Source organism: Agelaius phoeniceus, chromosome 7, assembly GCF_051311805.1.
Source record: "Agelaius phoeniceus isolate bAgePho1 chromosome 7, bAgePho1.hap1, whole genome shotgun sequence".
In the NCBI taxonomy this organism is placed as follows: domain Eukaryota; kingdom Metazoa; phylum Chordata; class Aves; order Passeriformes; family Icteridae; genus Agelaius; species Agelaius phoeniceus.
Window position 1 is genome coordinate 33,921,223 of NC_135271.1, and position 15,902 is coordinate 33,937,124.

Genomic DNA, 15,902 nt, shown 5'->3' on the forward strand with positions numbered 1-15,902 from the left:
GTAAGTATCTGTAAATAAGGTACCTCTTCCCTAAGGACTGGTAACAAGGGTCTAAACAAGCACGGAGAGAAAAGAGGGAGAAGGCTTTTAACTTATTAAAAATCTGATTTAAATATGTCAGATAAATTTTTTAATTATACTGTAAATATTTTACTAAAACCAGTATGTTTTGCTTTTATAGATACTACATCAGTAATGAAAATAATGAAATGCCAGGAGGAAGAAATCTTTATAAGTAAGAAATTCTTTTTTCTGCAGTATGAGTAAAATTTTTGTTAATGAAAAAGAGAAACTTTAAGGAAAAATCACTGAAAACTTAAAGATTCGTATGTTCAGCCTAATGTGGGGTCATCTTTAAGATATTTAATGAAAATCAATGTAAGAGTATAAACTGCAAAAATAATGGAAATATTTTTCTATAAATTCAGTTAATAAAGGGAAGTTGTGAAAAAAAACAACCAATCCTCAAGCAAAAAAAAACTAAAGAGAACCTTCATGCTTTTTTTCCTATTACTATAATTTCAGTATTAATTGAACTCAAAAGCTGAAACTCTGTTTTCTCTAGTTTTTGAATCAGTTTCTATCACTTCCAAATTTTACCTTTTTTATTCAGCCATCTTACTTAAAAAGCATATACTGCTTTAGCATAGCTTAAAAAAATATCTCTGAGATAAAGCTCATTTACTTTGCAGAGTGCTCTTGGAAAGCAGTCCAAAATTGCCTAAATGTGTTAGCTGTAATCTGGATGAAAAAAGATGCCAGTATTATTCTGTGTCCTTCAGCAAAGACACACAGTATTATCAGCTAAATTGTCTCGGTGAGTATATCCCGAATTAATTGACATAAACATGACTCACTGATTAGCTGGGTGGTGAAGTTCACTTCGTCAGGATCTTGATATGTACTGTGTAACAATGATATGTGTTGATAACATTGGATAAATGTATTGGCAGTGGAAAAACATACTGCCTCCTAGGCTCAAAAGTACCTTGACAAAAAGGGATAAAACTGGGATAAAACTTGTTAGTTCTATCTGTCAGTGGACCTGAAAGAGCTGCAAAACACTCCTGTCCACTGTGCATCTCCTCGAGATGTATGGGGAGCTCTGCCTGCAGGAGGAATTTGGAGGCTTTGAAAGTGTGACAAGCAACAGACTGGGTAAAGAGCAGTGCTTTATGTATGAGAATAAAATTAAGATAGTGCTGGTCAAGAAGAAAATCCAAGTAATGTAATCATAGGGTAAGCAGGTGGACTGTAGTCTGTCTGTGACCTCTAAGTGCTCCTGCCACATAGAACAAGGGTTAAATTAATCAACAGCTGAGAAAAATAAAATTGTCTCCAAAATTTCTTTAAATTTAAATGTATGCTGTTTTTTAACATGCCAAGATCTTCCTTAATCCATGGGCTAGGAGGACAGACAGCAGACAGAATTTTCTGTCAGATTGTGAAAGTGGTTGAAGACAGCTGCTGTGGTCCCCGTGACAAAGCTTCCTGATGGCCAAACCATTCTCCACAACCAAGGCATGGGCTTCGCTAAAGAGGGGAAATTCTGTTCTTCAGTACCTCACAGTCATGTGGCTCATCTCTGAGACAGCCTAAACATTCTGTGGGATCCTGTGGCTTGAATTTGGGCCCTGCTAACCTAAAATTTAGCTTGAGCAGACTTGAACAAGTTCTGAGCTTTTATGATTCACCCGTTTCCAATTACTTTACGAGGGCTGTGTTTCAAGCCAGCATGCAAACATGAAGGTTTTGTGCCCTGTTAACAGGTCCTGGCCTGCCCATGTCTACCCTGCACAGAAGCACTGATGATGAAGGTATGGGATTGTCTTTAATTTATATTATGCCAGAAAATTGCACTGTAAATTTATTCTCATTTTCTTCTCATTGCCTAGTATAATAATAAAAATGTCAGTTATAAAGGGTAAATTTAATTTCAAATAATTACCAGAAGAATAAATTATATAGCTTGATATATATTTATTCAGATTTTATTTAACATTATTTTACACAGGGCTAGAATACAGTAAGTAGTGTATGACCTATTTACTGAATAATTGTTCGGTTTTTCTGAAACAATATTTAGGTGGAAAACAGGGAAAAAAGAACTGAAGGAAAACTATATTGTAAACGTTGAATCTGAGAGGAAAAACAAAAACTGCAGTAAACTAAAACTGCAATATAAGTTGCCATCATCTCAGGTTTAATATTTAAAGTGGTGCATTTGAAAAAATCTGTTTAGTCTTTGAATCTTACTTACTCTGTTATTTAGTCCTCAGATACTTGGAAAAGAACACTGAACTGGAAAATTCATTGAAAGATATTCAGATGCCTTCAAAAAAATTTGGCTCCCTTAGTATAGGTGGATACAGTAAGTTCAAAAATGTCTTTTACCTTTCCCCCTCCCCCACCCCACCCCCTTTTTACCAAGTGGTTCAAGGTCTTCTGCTGTGGAGCATGACATGACATGACAGGACAGATGGGTGTAATAGGAATTCTTGCAGTTATTCAGAAAGTAGAGGCAAGGTGATTTTTTTTTTTTTGGAGATTTCCAAATATTCTCAGTTATTTTCTGAAATTCCAAAATGTTCTTATCTAAAATGTGCTTTTTCCATAGTGTGGTATCTTCATGTTTTCACAATGAAGTGGCTTAACTCCTTTTTCCTTTATAATAAACTAGAAACCAGAAGTCTCTAACAGTGCAATAAATAAATAAGAGAAATTAGGTTGGGGCACAAACCCAAAGCTTTTTAATGCTGTTGAATCTAAATTACATTATAAAATCAAGTAGGCCTTTTTGATTTACAGGTGCAGTTCCCCTTGGTTTGTGTTAGCAGGTTGGGAGAGGGGAGAAGTTCAGTTACTATGAAAAAGCAGATGCAGTCTAAATGAAAAAATCTTGAAAAAACATTTAAGCAACATTTCAACTCTATCACCTTTGACTTTGTGTGTGGGGGTTGAATAGGTTGAATAGATTTGGATTGAATAATCATTCTTGAAAGCACATTCATGCTCTGAGACTGCATAAACCTTGGTACAGACCGGAACAAAATGCTAGAAAATGAAATGTTAATGCCTTGTGAGTGGTGCCCCTCAGAATTAGGGTAGAGGAGTGTTCGTGGTGTGCTCTTAAGGTGAGCAACATCAAGGAGCCCAGCAGCGGGAGGCCTGGTACCTGTCTAAACTGTACTTGCTCCAGCCTTTGCTACTAGCTTTTCTCTTCATGACAAACTTCCTCTTGATAAAATGAGCAGTGATTCTTAATGGAATTCCATTTTATGAACTGTATTGAGTTGGGTCAGTCATTGCTAACTGTTCTTTTTGATGCCTCCCTTCTTTCACTGTTACCTTATTTATATAATAACTCTCTTTATCTTTGTGTTTTCTGTCTTTTATTTCTGTCACGTTTTTACTAGGGCTAAAGATGAAATCTTCCAGGCAAGATGGAGATTTAAAGATGTTCTTCATGCTATCAGTTGTATATTCATTATTTTTTTATTCCTCTTTGTTCTTACTACTTCATGTCTTCAGGGTAAAAGCTTTTGGGTAAGGGGAATCTATTTTTAATATCAAAAATAGGAGAAGCAAATCCAGTTATGTAGTCCTACTTAAAACTTCAAGTCTGCTCACAAATCCATGTAGGTTATTAGAGTGAGTATATCTGTGACTATAGAGAATGCAAAAGTTAAAATTAGTATTTCAATGTGTTCCATTTAGATTGTTTATGTTTCAGTGTTCTGATGCCTTGCATATTTGTATCTGGGCAAGTTTCTGTAAGATTTGCATTCTGACTATTACTGCAGTGCAGTCCATCAGCATTGCAGCATCAGTTCACTTAAAATTCATGAGTGAACAATTGAGTCATTCAGTTTGCAAAACTTACAGGGTGTGCCTTTAAAATGTTCAGCTCACAGCCAGCTTGGGTAGGACGAATAAAATGAATGGAATCAATATTGCTTCAAAAATAATAGATACTTGGATATGTTTCTGGGATGCTTTACAAACTGTCAAGCAAAGTCTATCTGGCAGGTTCAAAATAATATAGAATTTCTTTCCTCTGCTGGGAGAGAAATTTTATTTTTGAACCTGTGTTAGATTTACTACTGTAGAGACATAACAAGTTTCACATGTAAGCTTAGAATAATGTCATGAGACGGCATGTTGATTCCCCAGATTTTATTACTTTCTGCTAGTTTAGCTGTAAAACATTTTTTAAAATGAATAGCTAGGAACTTCTACATGTGTATATTAGGACAGTCCACTTGAAACTGCTCTATAATTTTTAGGGGGTGGCTCAAATGTTCTCTTGCATGAATTGTAATGCATGTCAAGTAATTTCACTGGAGAGCTGACCTAAGTCAAAACTCTTTTCGCTTTTAGACCTGTGGTACCAAATGATTCTGCCTCCCCATTTTGATGAATCAAAGAAGCATCCTTTGCTCCTTGATGTGTAAGTTTTCAACCACATGGCAGTGTTGTGTTAATAATCACTTTCATCTACTTCAAATGTTCTTAATAAGGAAACACAAAACTGGAATGTTTTCTAATTACTTCTTGAAGTACTTTTAAGATGGAATGGAAAATAGGGGTTTATCCCAGTTCATGGTGGATTCCTGTGCCCTAAGATGATGTAATGTTTAATGAGCACAGCTCTGGCACTGGCACTGAGGCAGATATGTGACTTAACAGCCAGGATGTTCATGTTAGCTTACCTCCTCCTCTGCTCATGATGTTCCTTAGGAGTAATCTTTGATGAAATCACAATGCAGAATGAAACCTTGAATAAGTCTTGTATTCTAAAGCTGAAGTAGTGTGTGTGACATTGGATGTTTTCTTTAACTGTCAGTCAATGTTGACAAACATCATCCTGTGGTCAGGATTGCATTTGCTGTGTATTTTTTTTCATAAATACAAGCCCATGAGCATGTGCTGATTGGTCTGGTCTTCCTCAGGCACTTCTGTTCATCCTGGTATGTTTTCTTCTAAATGTGAATTACTGAATTTTAGGTATGCATTAAAAGAAAAATGTTAAGTTACTCCTTTTTTACAAAAAGGTGACTCTATAAGGAAAGTGGCTGTTAGTTGTTAGATACATCTTTATATAATGCAATTTGGTAGCACTTTTTGATGTGCCATTGAACATTTTAATGAACAGCCAGTGCTCTTGGCTTCTTAAGGCTTGTTTTGATTATGATACTATTTTTATTGACTTACTTTGATGTTTGTCAGGATCACATCTGGTTCACAGTGATCTTAATATCAGAAATTACTTTGGAATTGTACGGATCCATCGTTTGAATTAAATTCCCAGTAGTTTTTTTCTGTGCTTTTAAGACTGATTAAAGTGGGCTATAGAGCCATATGAGCCATTCTTCTGTTTCTTACTGTGTTGAACAATGGCTAGAGAACTGCAATGCACAGAATTTTACCATCAAGACACTCAGAGTATGATTTCATAATTATCAAGTGCTTCTGAAATATTTTCAAGTAAAAAGTTACAATTATAGTTTTGCTTCCTTTTTCTCAGCCTGCGTAAGAAATAGTTCAGACTGATGAGACATAGAAAATGGTACTTTTCATTTTTCCAGTTGAAGGCTATTCATTGATTTCAGACTTAAACCAAATAAATCATGGGTGAGTGGAACAGAAATAGAGAACATCACTTTGAAACTCAGGTGACTAGATATGCCAAAACAGAAGAAAATTTGGCTTGGATTTCTGATTAGCTGCCTTAAGTCAAAATAATGAAGGTTTCTTATTACAGCAGAAAGAATTAAAACAAAAACAACAACAAAAAACAAAAACCAAAAAAAAATCCTGCTTTCTTGATTAACAGCTGAAGTTTCAAAAAAGCATATTGCTTTTAGTGGCACCTTGAAGTCAGTCAGTGATGCTTTCCTTGTTTCCTCAGTTTAATTTGAAAGTTTACCCTGTTTTAAAGGCCAAAGTTGTCAGCACAAATTATATTTCAAATGCTTGATGTGAGAATATGTGGAGAGTAAATGCCTGTATTTTGTGGCATTTTTCCCCTAGGTATGCAGGACCCTGCAGTCAGAAAGTAGACCAAGCCTTCCGGCTCAGCTGGGCCACGTACCTGGCGAGCACGGAGCGCGTCATCGTGGCCAGCTTCGACGGCAGGGGCAGCGGCTACCAGGGCGACCGCATCATGCACGCCATAAACAGGAGGCTGGGAACATATGAAGTGGAAGATCAGATAGAAGCAGCCAGGTGAGCCACAGGGAAAGGTCAACACCTGCTCCTTCTTTTACGTTCTTATTGTGTAAGGGGGAAAAATGGTTGAAGGTTTTTTTCAAATCGTCATCTTGAAAATATTGGCAAAAAATAACTGCATTCTGCTTAATTTTGTACACTGAAGTGTGTCATTTATATGCCAACCATCATTTTATGTTTAAAAAGAGAGGAGAGTTAATGCTGTAATACCAGTTAACCATATCTCTGATTTTATGGAGATGATATGTGTCATACTGTAGAAGAACACGCCACCAAGGAACTTGGAGATGGAAGTTTTACTTCAAGCATTTGCAAGTTTCTGTTGTCACAGAATTATGAGAAATACTCAGCATTCAAACCGTAGTTCACATTTGTCACTTGGTTTATGCTTGTAGAACTTCACTAAAACAAACAATCCCAGTATAGATCTCTCAGAATTGCAATGAAATTTGATCTTACAGGGTTTTTTATGTGGGATTTTAAAATGTTAAGGAATTTAAACAATTTAACAATCTTCTTTATTTTTTTTTAATTTTTTTTTTATGCTGACTATTTATTTCCATGCTGACTATGGTTACATGCTGACTATGTATTTCCATGTGTTGGTCTGTTCCTTACTTCTGCAATTTGATTTTAGTGCATCTTTAAAAAAAAAAAAAACAAGGCAGATAGTGAAATCTGACCTAATACAATACAAATATCAGTGATTATGGATTTGAGGGGTTTCAGAGTGTCATATGTACAGATGATTTTTTAAATTAAATTAAATTTTTCTAAATTTCCTAAAGACACTCGTGCCTGAATTATCATATGTTTTCATGTGCTGTTACTATGATGAAGTGGGAAATGTACAATAGAAAGAGGAAGACTTGATGGGAAATAGGCACATCTGTAGAATGGCAAATACTTGCTGTCTGTTAAGTGTTTAATTATTCTGTTTGCTTTCAGAAAATTTTCTGAAATGAGCTTTGTGGATAAGAACAGAATAGCTATTTGGGGTTGGGTAAGTACTCAAAAAATTTTGGCTGGAGTAGTATTTAATTTAACAACTACTTATTGTGGTGTCATGTGCATGAGATCCTGTAGTGCTTCATGTGAGGCACCTCTGGCGTCACAGCACAATCCAGTACTTGAGCTGGTAAGTTCATCTAAAAGTGTGTTTATACATTACCCTTTTGCAATCACTCGGGAGCCTTTGTAAGAGAAATTAGGACTACTAGAGGGATTAAAAACCAATTTAAATGGATGCTTCCAAGTTCCTGTGTACAGTATGAACCTATACTAAAAAGAAAAAAAATCCGAGTATGTATTCAACAACATTTCTTCAGTTGGATGACTGATTTTAAAAAAGATGTGAAATCACACTCGAGCCAGCTGTGTGGGATGGTTATCGTGGTATTTGCAACCACAGGCCAGATTTCTCTAACTTGATGCATCTTTAAAACCTGGCACAGTAGATGGAAATATTTAATAGTTTAATAGCATGCACCCTCAGCTACAAAGCTAAATGTGTACATAGTGTTAGTGATTGCAGTGCTGAATTAAATTGTTAACTGAAATTTGGGCACTGCAGGTGACAAGCACAAATGAATAAATTGCTTGATGGCAATATGGTGTCTTTAATTGCTTTTCTTCTGGGGGTAAACATCTCTGTTCTATGAAATCACGTGTAATGGTATTAACTGTAGTGAAAGGAAAATTCTTTCTGCAGAAATTGATTATTTGATGCGATCACATTTCAAGTCCTTATGACCCTCAGGATGAATAGTAGAAGAATATTCCTCTTTGGAACTATGTTGGGTTATGGATCCGGGACATTGAACCTGTTGGCAAACAGATTTTCTTTATATCTTGAGTTTTTAGATTGTCAGCCTTTCATTGTCAGCCTGTCACTATGTGCATGAATTTTGTTTGCCATAGATTCAGCAGTAATACCTTTACTGTGGCACCAGGTTAGGCATTTATGCAGTGTTTAATCACTAAGTGCATGCATTACTTTGCTTATCTCATTGGAAGGACCTAGGAATTGAAATTGGAGCAAACATTTAAGGACTTTGAAATAAGATGCAATTCCCTTTGCCTGTAATCTGGTTTTAAGACAGGAATGAGATTCAAAAATAGCTCTTGTTTTTGAATGTGGGTGGGCACATTTTCCTAAATAACCCATTCAAACTCTTGTGAGGGCAGTCATTTGGGCGGTTGGTGACAGTGTTTAGGTATCTTGCTGCCTGGATGCTCAAGTGTGTCAGATATTTACTCAGTGTATCAGGCTAGACTGTGAGTAAATTTTCTGTGTATAGCAAAGAGTGTGTTGTTGCACAGTTCCTCCCACAGACTCAGCAGATCCTACACTCTCCAGTCACAGTCTTGCTCCTGACACTTTGGGGGAGAGTTAGGGAGCGAGTTACCATGGGCCTGCTCCAAGGGAGCGGGAAATTTTTGGACGCCCTGTTGCAACTACTCATCAGAGCAGACTGTGGGCCAGAGCTCTGCTTCCACCCACTCCCCCAGCACGGGAAGGGACACAGCGGTTCAGCAGTGTCTCGTTTCCTGTCTTTTGCTGCTGCCTACAGTGCTACCAAGCACAGTCATCCCCAGCTGAGTCACAGTTCGGCAGCGTTTGCGCCCTTGTTCCCCATCAGGCTCTCATTCATCAGTGCCACAGCTGCCATGCGCTGTTTGGTGCCTGTTTCCCCGACCGAGCAGGCTGGCTGAGATCTGACCCAAATTCAGCATGGAGTTCATTAATATGAAAAACGCTGATCCTATAAATGCCTGATGAACTGTGTAGCAGATGGGCCCCATCCTTTCCCTTCTGATTAAAATAACAGCAATGTTTTCTTCTCAGTCTTATGGGGGATATGCGACCTCCATGGTGCTTGGCTCTGGGAGCGGCGTGTTCAAGTGTGGAATAGCGGTTGCCCCCGTGTCACGCTGGCAATATTATGGTATGTGAGGGCTTCCTCGTTACAAGGATTCCCATATGTCTTCCAGTGCACACGCTGCAAAGTGTGGGTTCGTAGCACAGAACTTTGGATTATCTACTAGATGCCATGTAAATGCCACTTGGTCTGTTTTTATGAGCTCGTGGCCACTGCATTTTGAAAATAAACCAATTTGCTAAATATTATTTCCCATTTTGAAAAGTCAGATCCATAACTTCGGGTAATTTAACCATTAATGAAGGCTAAATCATTGTAATATTGATAGTACTGCTGTAATGGATCTGCATTTGCTTTGATGACATACAGTACTGTGTGTCAGAAATCCATTGCAGTTAAACTTTTGTGTCTTCAAAATGAAACTTCACTTATAAGAATGAACTGTCAGGATTAACTTTGAACTTGCATTGTAATTTACTCTGTAAAAGTACCAGAATAGGATTTGAATTGCCTTAGGTTGGTTGGTCAGGGTTTTTTTTAGCATGTAAAATTTGGATTTTATAATTCTAATTCATCTTGAGAATAGCTTGATGTGAGAAAAACCTGATCAAGTGGACAACTGTCTACATGTTTCAAACCTTTAGAGCATAAGGTTTAAGTAGTTGCATGAGGCTAGAAATGGGCTAGTTATTGGGGCCCTCCTCTCAGATTAAAAAAATTATATGAAGTTATGAATTGGTGCTGGTACAATCTGAACACATTTTAACATTTTCCTCATTTTTATTTGTCCAAAAACATTCAAGGGAAAGCTTTCCCTGGCAAACCTCTGCTAAAGAAGGCATAATTTATCATTCTGCAACTAGCACAGAGGCTGTGTAATGCTAATTCAGCAGATCAGATCATGCTGCCAGGCAGTAGCAGTAGTCTGTAGGGGACATAGCAACATCTTCATAATATTTTGGACATGAATATTACAGTATGACAGGAGATATTTTTTTAATGATCAAGATCTCTAAAATTGCACTTTTACCTAGTTAAATGAAGGATTATGGAGGCATATTCAGCATAAAAAAACTCTAGTGCAACAACTCTGACGAGAAGTCAAATGGACATTAGAATACGGCAGCAGAGCATTCATTTGTATGGTTTAAAACAAAGCTGCAAATCTGCAAATGGTAAAATGGCAAAGATACTTTTTTTCATTTAAACTGAATCCTAATATACTACTATATTTTCATAGTATAGATTTTTGGTAGTAAGCATTTAGATAAAATAAATAAGATATTTTTTCAGATGCTAGTTATTTACTGCAACATCTTCAGTCATTTTTTTAGGATTACTGAAAGAATAACAATAAGGGAACACTGACACAAAGTGCTATATTAATATTCAGCATTCAGGTGTCCATGGCAACAAGAAGATTAACTATTCTGAATAACGATGGTTACCTACATCCTTCATTGTGGGAAACCTGATTTCCAGTATGCATTGTTACTGCTTGTATTGATGGGTAAAATTGATGGTAGACAGATTGAAAATTAAGTAGCAGATTCTAATTTTGGGATTTTTTAAATTTCAGATTCAATATACACAGAGCGATACATGGGCCTTCCTACAGAAAATGATAATCTGAAGAACTATAATGTAAGAAAGAAATCACTTTTTTTGTGTGTTGTTTCATTTCTAAACTGGTATATTGTTCTTTAAACAGTTTAGTTCTTTCCCTGTGGGGAGAAATAAGTTTTTTTCCTCTTTCCTACTAGAACTGTTGCGTTGTGCTGTTAGAGGCTGTAGTCTCATGTGTTTGAATTTGCACAAGGCAGCTTCCTCTTGGTGAATGGTGTGGGGTTTCTGTTGTTTGTTTGGTCTGTTGGTGTTTTGGGTTTTATTTTTACATTCACTTCTATTTGACTACTTTGCAGACTGTAAAATAAGCTGTAAAAACTTTTATTTTTACTACCAAGAAACAAATTTGTTTTAAAATTCATATGTTCATGAGCAAAGTATGCTTTATCTTAAACATTCTTCACAAAAACAAATGTACTCCCATTCTTTCTGAAATGTGAGGTTTTTTTTAAACGGGTATTGTGTGAACTTCCCTGCTTTAGGAATCTGCAGGTTTTTTGCAGGGAAAGCAAAATCTCCTCAATACTAGAACACTTTGACAGGTAGGCTAATCTGTCTGTACCATGATGATATCAAATTGCAGAGCAACTGAGAGCCAGCATTGTCAGGACTGAAATGTTGGCCCCATCTCCATAAACAGAGGGTGTCCAAAGTTTTTTCTAAAATGACCAGAGTTTGCACAGGAGTGAGGGAATTTGCATTTGTCCTGCTGAAAGCAAATTGCATGTAGATTGTTCGTCCTTGTTGCAGCGTGATTAATCTAATTGACTTGCTCTAATCTAATTTGACTTGCTCTTCCATGTGCCAGATGATTTTTGTTGCCTCAAGGGCTTTTTGAAGTCACAGGTATCAGAGGTAGTCTGGGCACAGGGCAGAGCAGCCAAATGTTCTGTTACGTTTTGGGAAACTTCAGGCTGAGGTGAAAACACAGTGGCTATGGGAGAACTGTGAGGAATCTGAGGGGTACTTTGTGCCCTGATTATTGGAATGTTTCAGAGAAAACTGCTTCACAGTCCAGCCATGGTGATACTGGAACCAAACATTGATGTTAGAGGAGGAGATAGAGCATTCTCTGTGTTTGGGTTGGTAAGCAGGGTAGAAGACAGATAGCGCTGTTGTTTGCATTAAAAGGTGTCATGGGTAGAAGAAAGGGTGGGGGTTGTTGCGGTGTTTTAAAAGTATGATAACATGTTTTAAAAGTATGATAACACATATAAATACATACATATATGTACTGAAACATGAGGTTTGACATATATTTACAGTACTCTAGCATTGTCAACTGCTATATGAGACATTCTGGTCAAGACTGGGGACAATGGTAGTGACTGCTGGACAACTTGGTACTGTGTCTGTCTCCCTCTTCTAACCACTGAGCTCTTGGGCCCAGCAGGAACTGACCAGCAGCCTGCAGCCTCCTGCCTGCCTTTTTCCAAATGTGTTTCTTTAAGGCAGTGGGAACAGTAGGAGGTCTGCGAGGTAGCAGTGTAAATATGAGTTCCTGTCGCTGTGCAGAACGAACGTTAACGCTCTGGGTGCACAAAGTCACTCACCAGCTTCACGGCACAGATGGCAACAGAGGACTGTTTAATCCTTTCAAGCCAGGAGTCGGATTTTCTTGGCATGGTATCCATTGCTGGCAATGGCCACGTTGAAACTGCCAGTACCAAAGAGCTAAAGGTTTCAAATGTGTTACTCAGAGGACTAATTGGGGAGAATGGTGGCTAGATGGAGGAGGAGTAATTGCCTAGATCAGATTGTCACACTTCGCTGCTGCTCCTAGAGAAAGGAAAATGCAACTTAAATCCTTGTTTGTTGTTAAAAGCTCCAAATATGGTACTTGGACTTTACTTTTAACCTGGCGGGTGGGGTAGCTTGAGAAGTGAGTTTGTTGTTTCATGTGGCCTCAGTGACTGTGTTGTGGGATTTTGTTATTGCTGAAGACCCTTACTGACTTCAGCCCAGTATGTTCCTGGCTTACAGCCCCTTTGATCCATGTCCCAGTCCCAATAGCCAGCCTCCTGGCCCCTTGACACTGACAAGAGCTGTTTGCTGAAATGAATGGTTTTTGAGGTGAATGCAGAATCTGTACTGAAAGCTAGTACATACAGCTGAAGCTGTTAAAGCTTGCACTGCTATCTCTGTGCTGTCAGGTTTGTGTGCTGCATCATATATTCTCTATCCTGCTGCATTGCTGTAAAGCTGGCATGAAAAGTGAAAAGTTGCATAAACTGTAGTATGCACCCTGATTTAAAAGAAATGAGATGGTATACACACCTGCTTGGAGAAGATGAGCACTGCTAGGCACATCCCTAACATGTAGAGTATTATTAATGACTGAATATATAGACTCAAGAAACTAGGTGTGGTAAGAGGGGTACATCCTGCCTTTGTATTACTGTGACATTAGGTTTTACTTTATGGAAGGCAGAGAATGTGAGATGTTAAATATTGTTTGTCAGGAGTCAAGTCTGAGGGAGGACTCACACTCCTAAGTGGGCTAATTAGGTATGTTCAGTACCTTTAATGTAGTTGTAAACTATTAAAAATTAGAGCTTTGTAAAAGAGAGAAACAAGCATGGGTGGTGCTCCTAATATAATCCTAGACTGAATGGCAGAGAATCTGGTGGCCTGGAAGAAACATCCTTTTGATGTTTCATTGCGACTGAATCAGGGCAGAGCTCTGGAGGTCAGACGCAGTAGCCATGTAAAGCATACTGAAGAGACTGTTCAACTTGTGAGAACATTATTTTGCAGTTCACTCTGAATTTGATATGCTTTTGGCAAGTGTTTGAAACAGTCATAGATTTGGCAATCTTTTTCTAGCAGATTTGAAATGTTCAGTCCTTAAGAACTGCTGCATCATTAGGTTATGCAAAACAGGGTACAATTTTGTAAATATGCCATCTTGTACTGATTTGACATTTGTTCTATTATCTGAGAATATGCTAAAGGGAGAGAGACCTTCAATTTCAGCCAAACCTTAACTTGTTTGTGGAGTGCTGATAAAATGTTGACTGCTGTGTGATCTTTAGAAAAGCCAGTTACACTCAGCAGGGCCTAATTCTCAGTACTTGTTCATGTTACCTTTTCAGAGCCTTTGTCCTAGCAGTGTAACTGTAAAACAGAGCTGGTAAATAGAGTTGTATTTTTTTGCTGTCCACTTAAGGTTTGTTCAGCTGCTGTTGCTTTGTTGTCTAACTGTGCCTACCTGAGAGTGCTCCCTATCTTGCAACCTTCTTTAAGGACACAAAGGTACTGTGTCCTTAAAGCTTGTTTTAGGGAAGGGACTCTTCATGTCAAGTGTGAGTACAGCAAGTGAACTATCACCAGTGATAAAAAAGCAGAGAAAGTATCTCATATGCTTCTTCTTTCTGAAGTATTTTTACAAATAACTTTATTTTATTTAATGCCTGAAGAGGAAAAAGGGTGACATCCTCTTTCTAAAACTGCTTTTGCCAAGTCAAGTTCTCAGAAGTGTAGCTTAAATCAGGCTTCCACTCACAGAAGGTTTACTTAAAACAGCATTGCTTTTCTGCAAGAAAGCCTAGCAAGGTGGTCTATCCATTTTCCCTCTGCACATGTGGGAAATTATTTACTCAAAGGATACTGGTTGGTTTGGGGTTGTTGGTGGTGGTTTTTTTGTCTTTAATCTCACTGGGTCATTTCTTTCTCATTTGTTCTTTTGGTCAGCTGGTTTACCAGTGCTCTTCAGTGCATCAAAGTGCTTTCTCCATATTTTGGCACTTATTCTTACTCCATGATACCAAATCATCTAAATGGAAAATATCATGCTTCCACTCTTGGTGGATTTCCATATATTGGACTTCTGGTGCTCTCTAGCCTTCGACTATCAAAAGAGGGCAACTGCAGTGTTACAGACTGGAGGGTTGGGGTTTTTTGCCCTCTCTGCTGAACTTGGATTTTAGATGTCATTGAATACATACAAAGAACTTACTTCATGTATGGAAGGGTTCTGGTACACTATTCTGCCATGACAAAGGAAACTTAATAATTGTACTTGTTTTAATGATTCATGAGTGTACAAGAGACATAAGGAAGTCAGAAAGCTTCTTGTCTTGGCAGTATAATGTATTCGACTTTTTTGGGGTACTAATCCTTGTGCAAGGATACAGCCTTAGTACAAAACTAGGAAGAAAAGCAAGTCACTAAATTCTTCTGTTCATAATTTTAAGTATTTTTTTTCTTGCCAGATTAACTGCTTGTTTTATCAAGCCTAAAATCTCTTGTCCCTGTTGTTCCTCTTCTTTCACTGCTCATGGCAGAGCACCATCCTACTCCCTTTCCTTGCCCAAATTAAAAATCTTATCTGCAATCCTCACTGTCTTCATTCTTTAGTCACAGTAGCAAGTTAGGTGGGCTAGAATGTTCTAGGGAATAAGTTGTTACTATGTTTTAAATTCTTTGATTAATCATAGTTGCTGATTATTTCATCTTTTCATCACTGTATCGTGTTTCCATTCCCAAAATGTAGCTTGACTTCTATTTAGAGATTTGGTCTAGTGATTTTTGCTCAGGCATTTCTCTTTCATATTTGGAGAGCACATTTTTCTAAACTTCTTGTTACCCAATTTTACTGGAGACTGAGGCAGTATTAGCTCTGGTGCCTTACCTGCAGGTGAACCTTGTGGGGAAGATAACATGTGTAGCCTCTGCAAGATCTACTCCTTGCTCTCGCGGGGTGCACTGTTGCCATGGCAACATTTTTTTTAACTTGTCTGCAGTCAAACAGAAAACCTATGGCACACGGTGTGCTGCAGGCTACCACCATGCTGGACATGGATTGAACGTGAACCTCACTGCAGAGCTCTTCCCCTGTGCAGCCGCCTGTTCCTTGGCACCATGACCTTGGTAGCAGCTGCAGGCAGGTGTGGGGTGCTTGGAGTGTGGGCACCCTGCCCTGCATGTGTGACCGTGTCCCATGGCACTTCAGAGGGGGGTAAGCAGGGCTGTGCTTGGTTTGAGCTGAGGGGCCCCAGACAGTGTCAACACGAATCAAATTCAGTTGGTAGCAAGTCATAGCACCTTTTTTCTTTTTTTTTCCTTTAATTTCAGAGTTCAACAGTAATGGCCAGAGCTGAAAAATTCAAGGAAGTTGAATATCTCCTTATTCATGGAACAGCAGATGGTGAGTTGCAGTTA

The 15,902-nt window shown here is 38.1% G+C and overlaps 1 protein-coding gene across 2 annotated transcripts in view; it reads left to right on the forward strand.

Annotated features, from left to right (window-relative positions):
* The window catches only part of DPP4 (dipeptidyl peptidase 4), a 75,262-nt gene that overhangs the window by 22,154 nt on the left and 37,206 nt on the right, over window positions 1–15,902 (forward strand). For both annotated transcript variants that reach the window (XM_077181509.1, XM_054636627.2), the window contains exons 15-24: window positions 182–235; window positions 693–817; window positions 1,770–1,817; window positions 2,273–2,371; window positions 4,381–4,450; window positions 6,034–6,228; window positions 7,180–7,234; window positions 9,080–9,179; window positions 10,693–10,757; window positions 15,816–15,888. In XM_077181509.1, coding sequence (XP_077037624.1) covers window positions 182–235; window positions 693–817; window positions 1,770–1,817; window positions 2,273–2,371; window positions 4,381–4,450; window positions 6,034–6,228; window positions 7,180–7,234; window positions 9,080–9,179; window positions 10,693–10,757; window positions 15,816–15,888 — 884 coding nt within the window. The remainder of the gene's footprint in view (window positions 1–181; window positions 236–692; window positions 818–1,769; window positions 1,818–2,272; window positions 2,372–4,380; window positions 4,451–6,033; window positions 6,229–7,179; window positions 7,235–9,079; window positions 9,180–10,692; window positions 10,758–15,815; window positions 15,889–15,902) is intronic.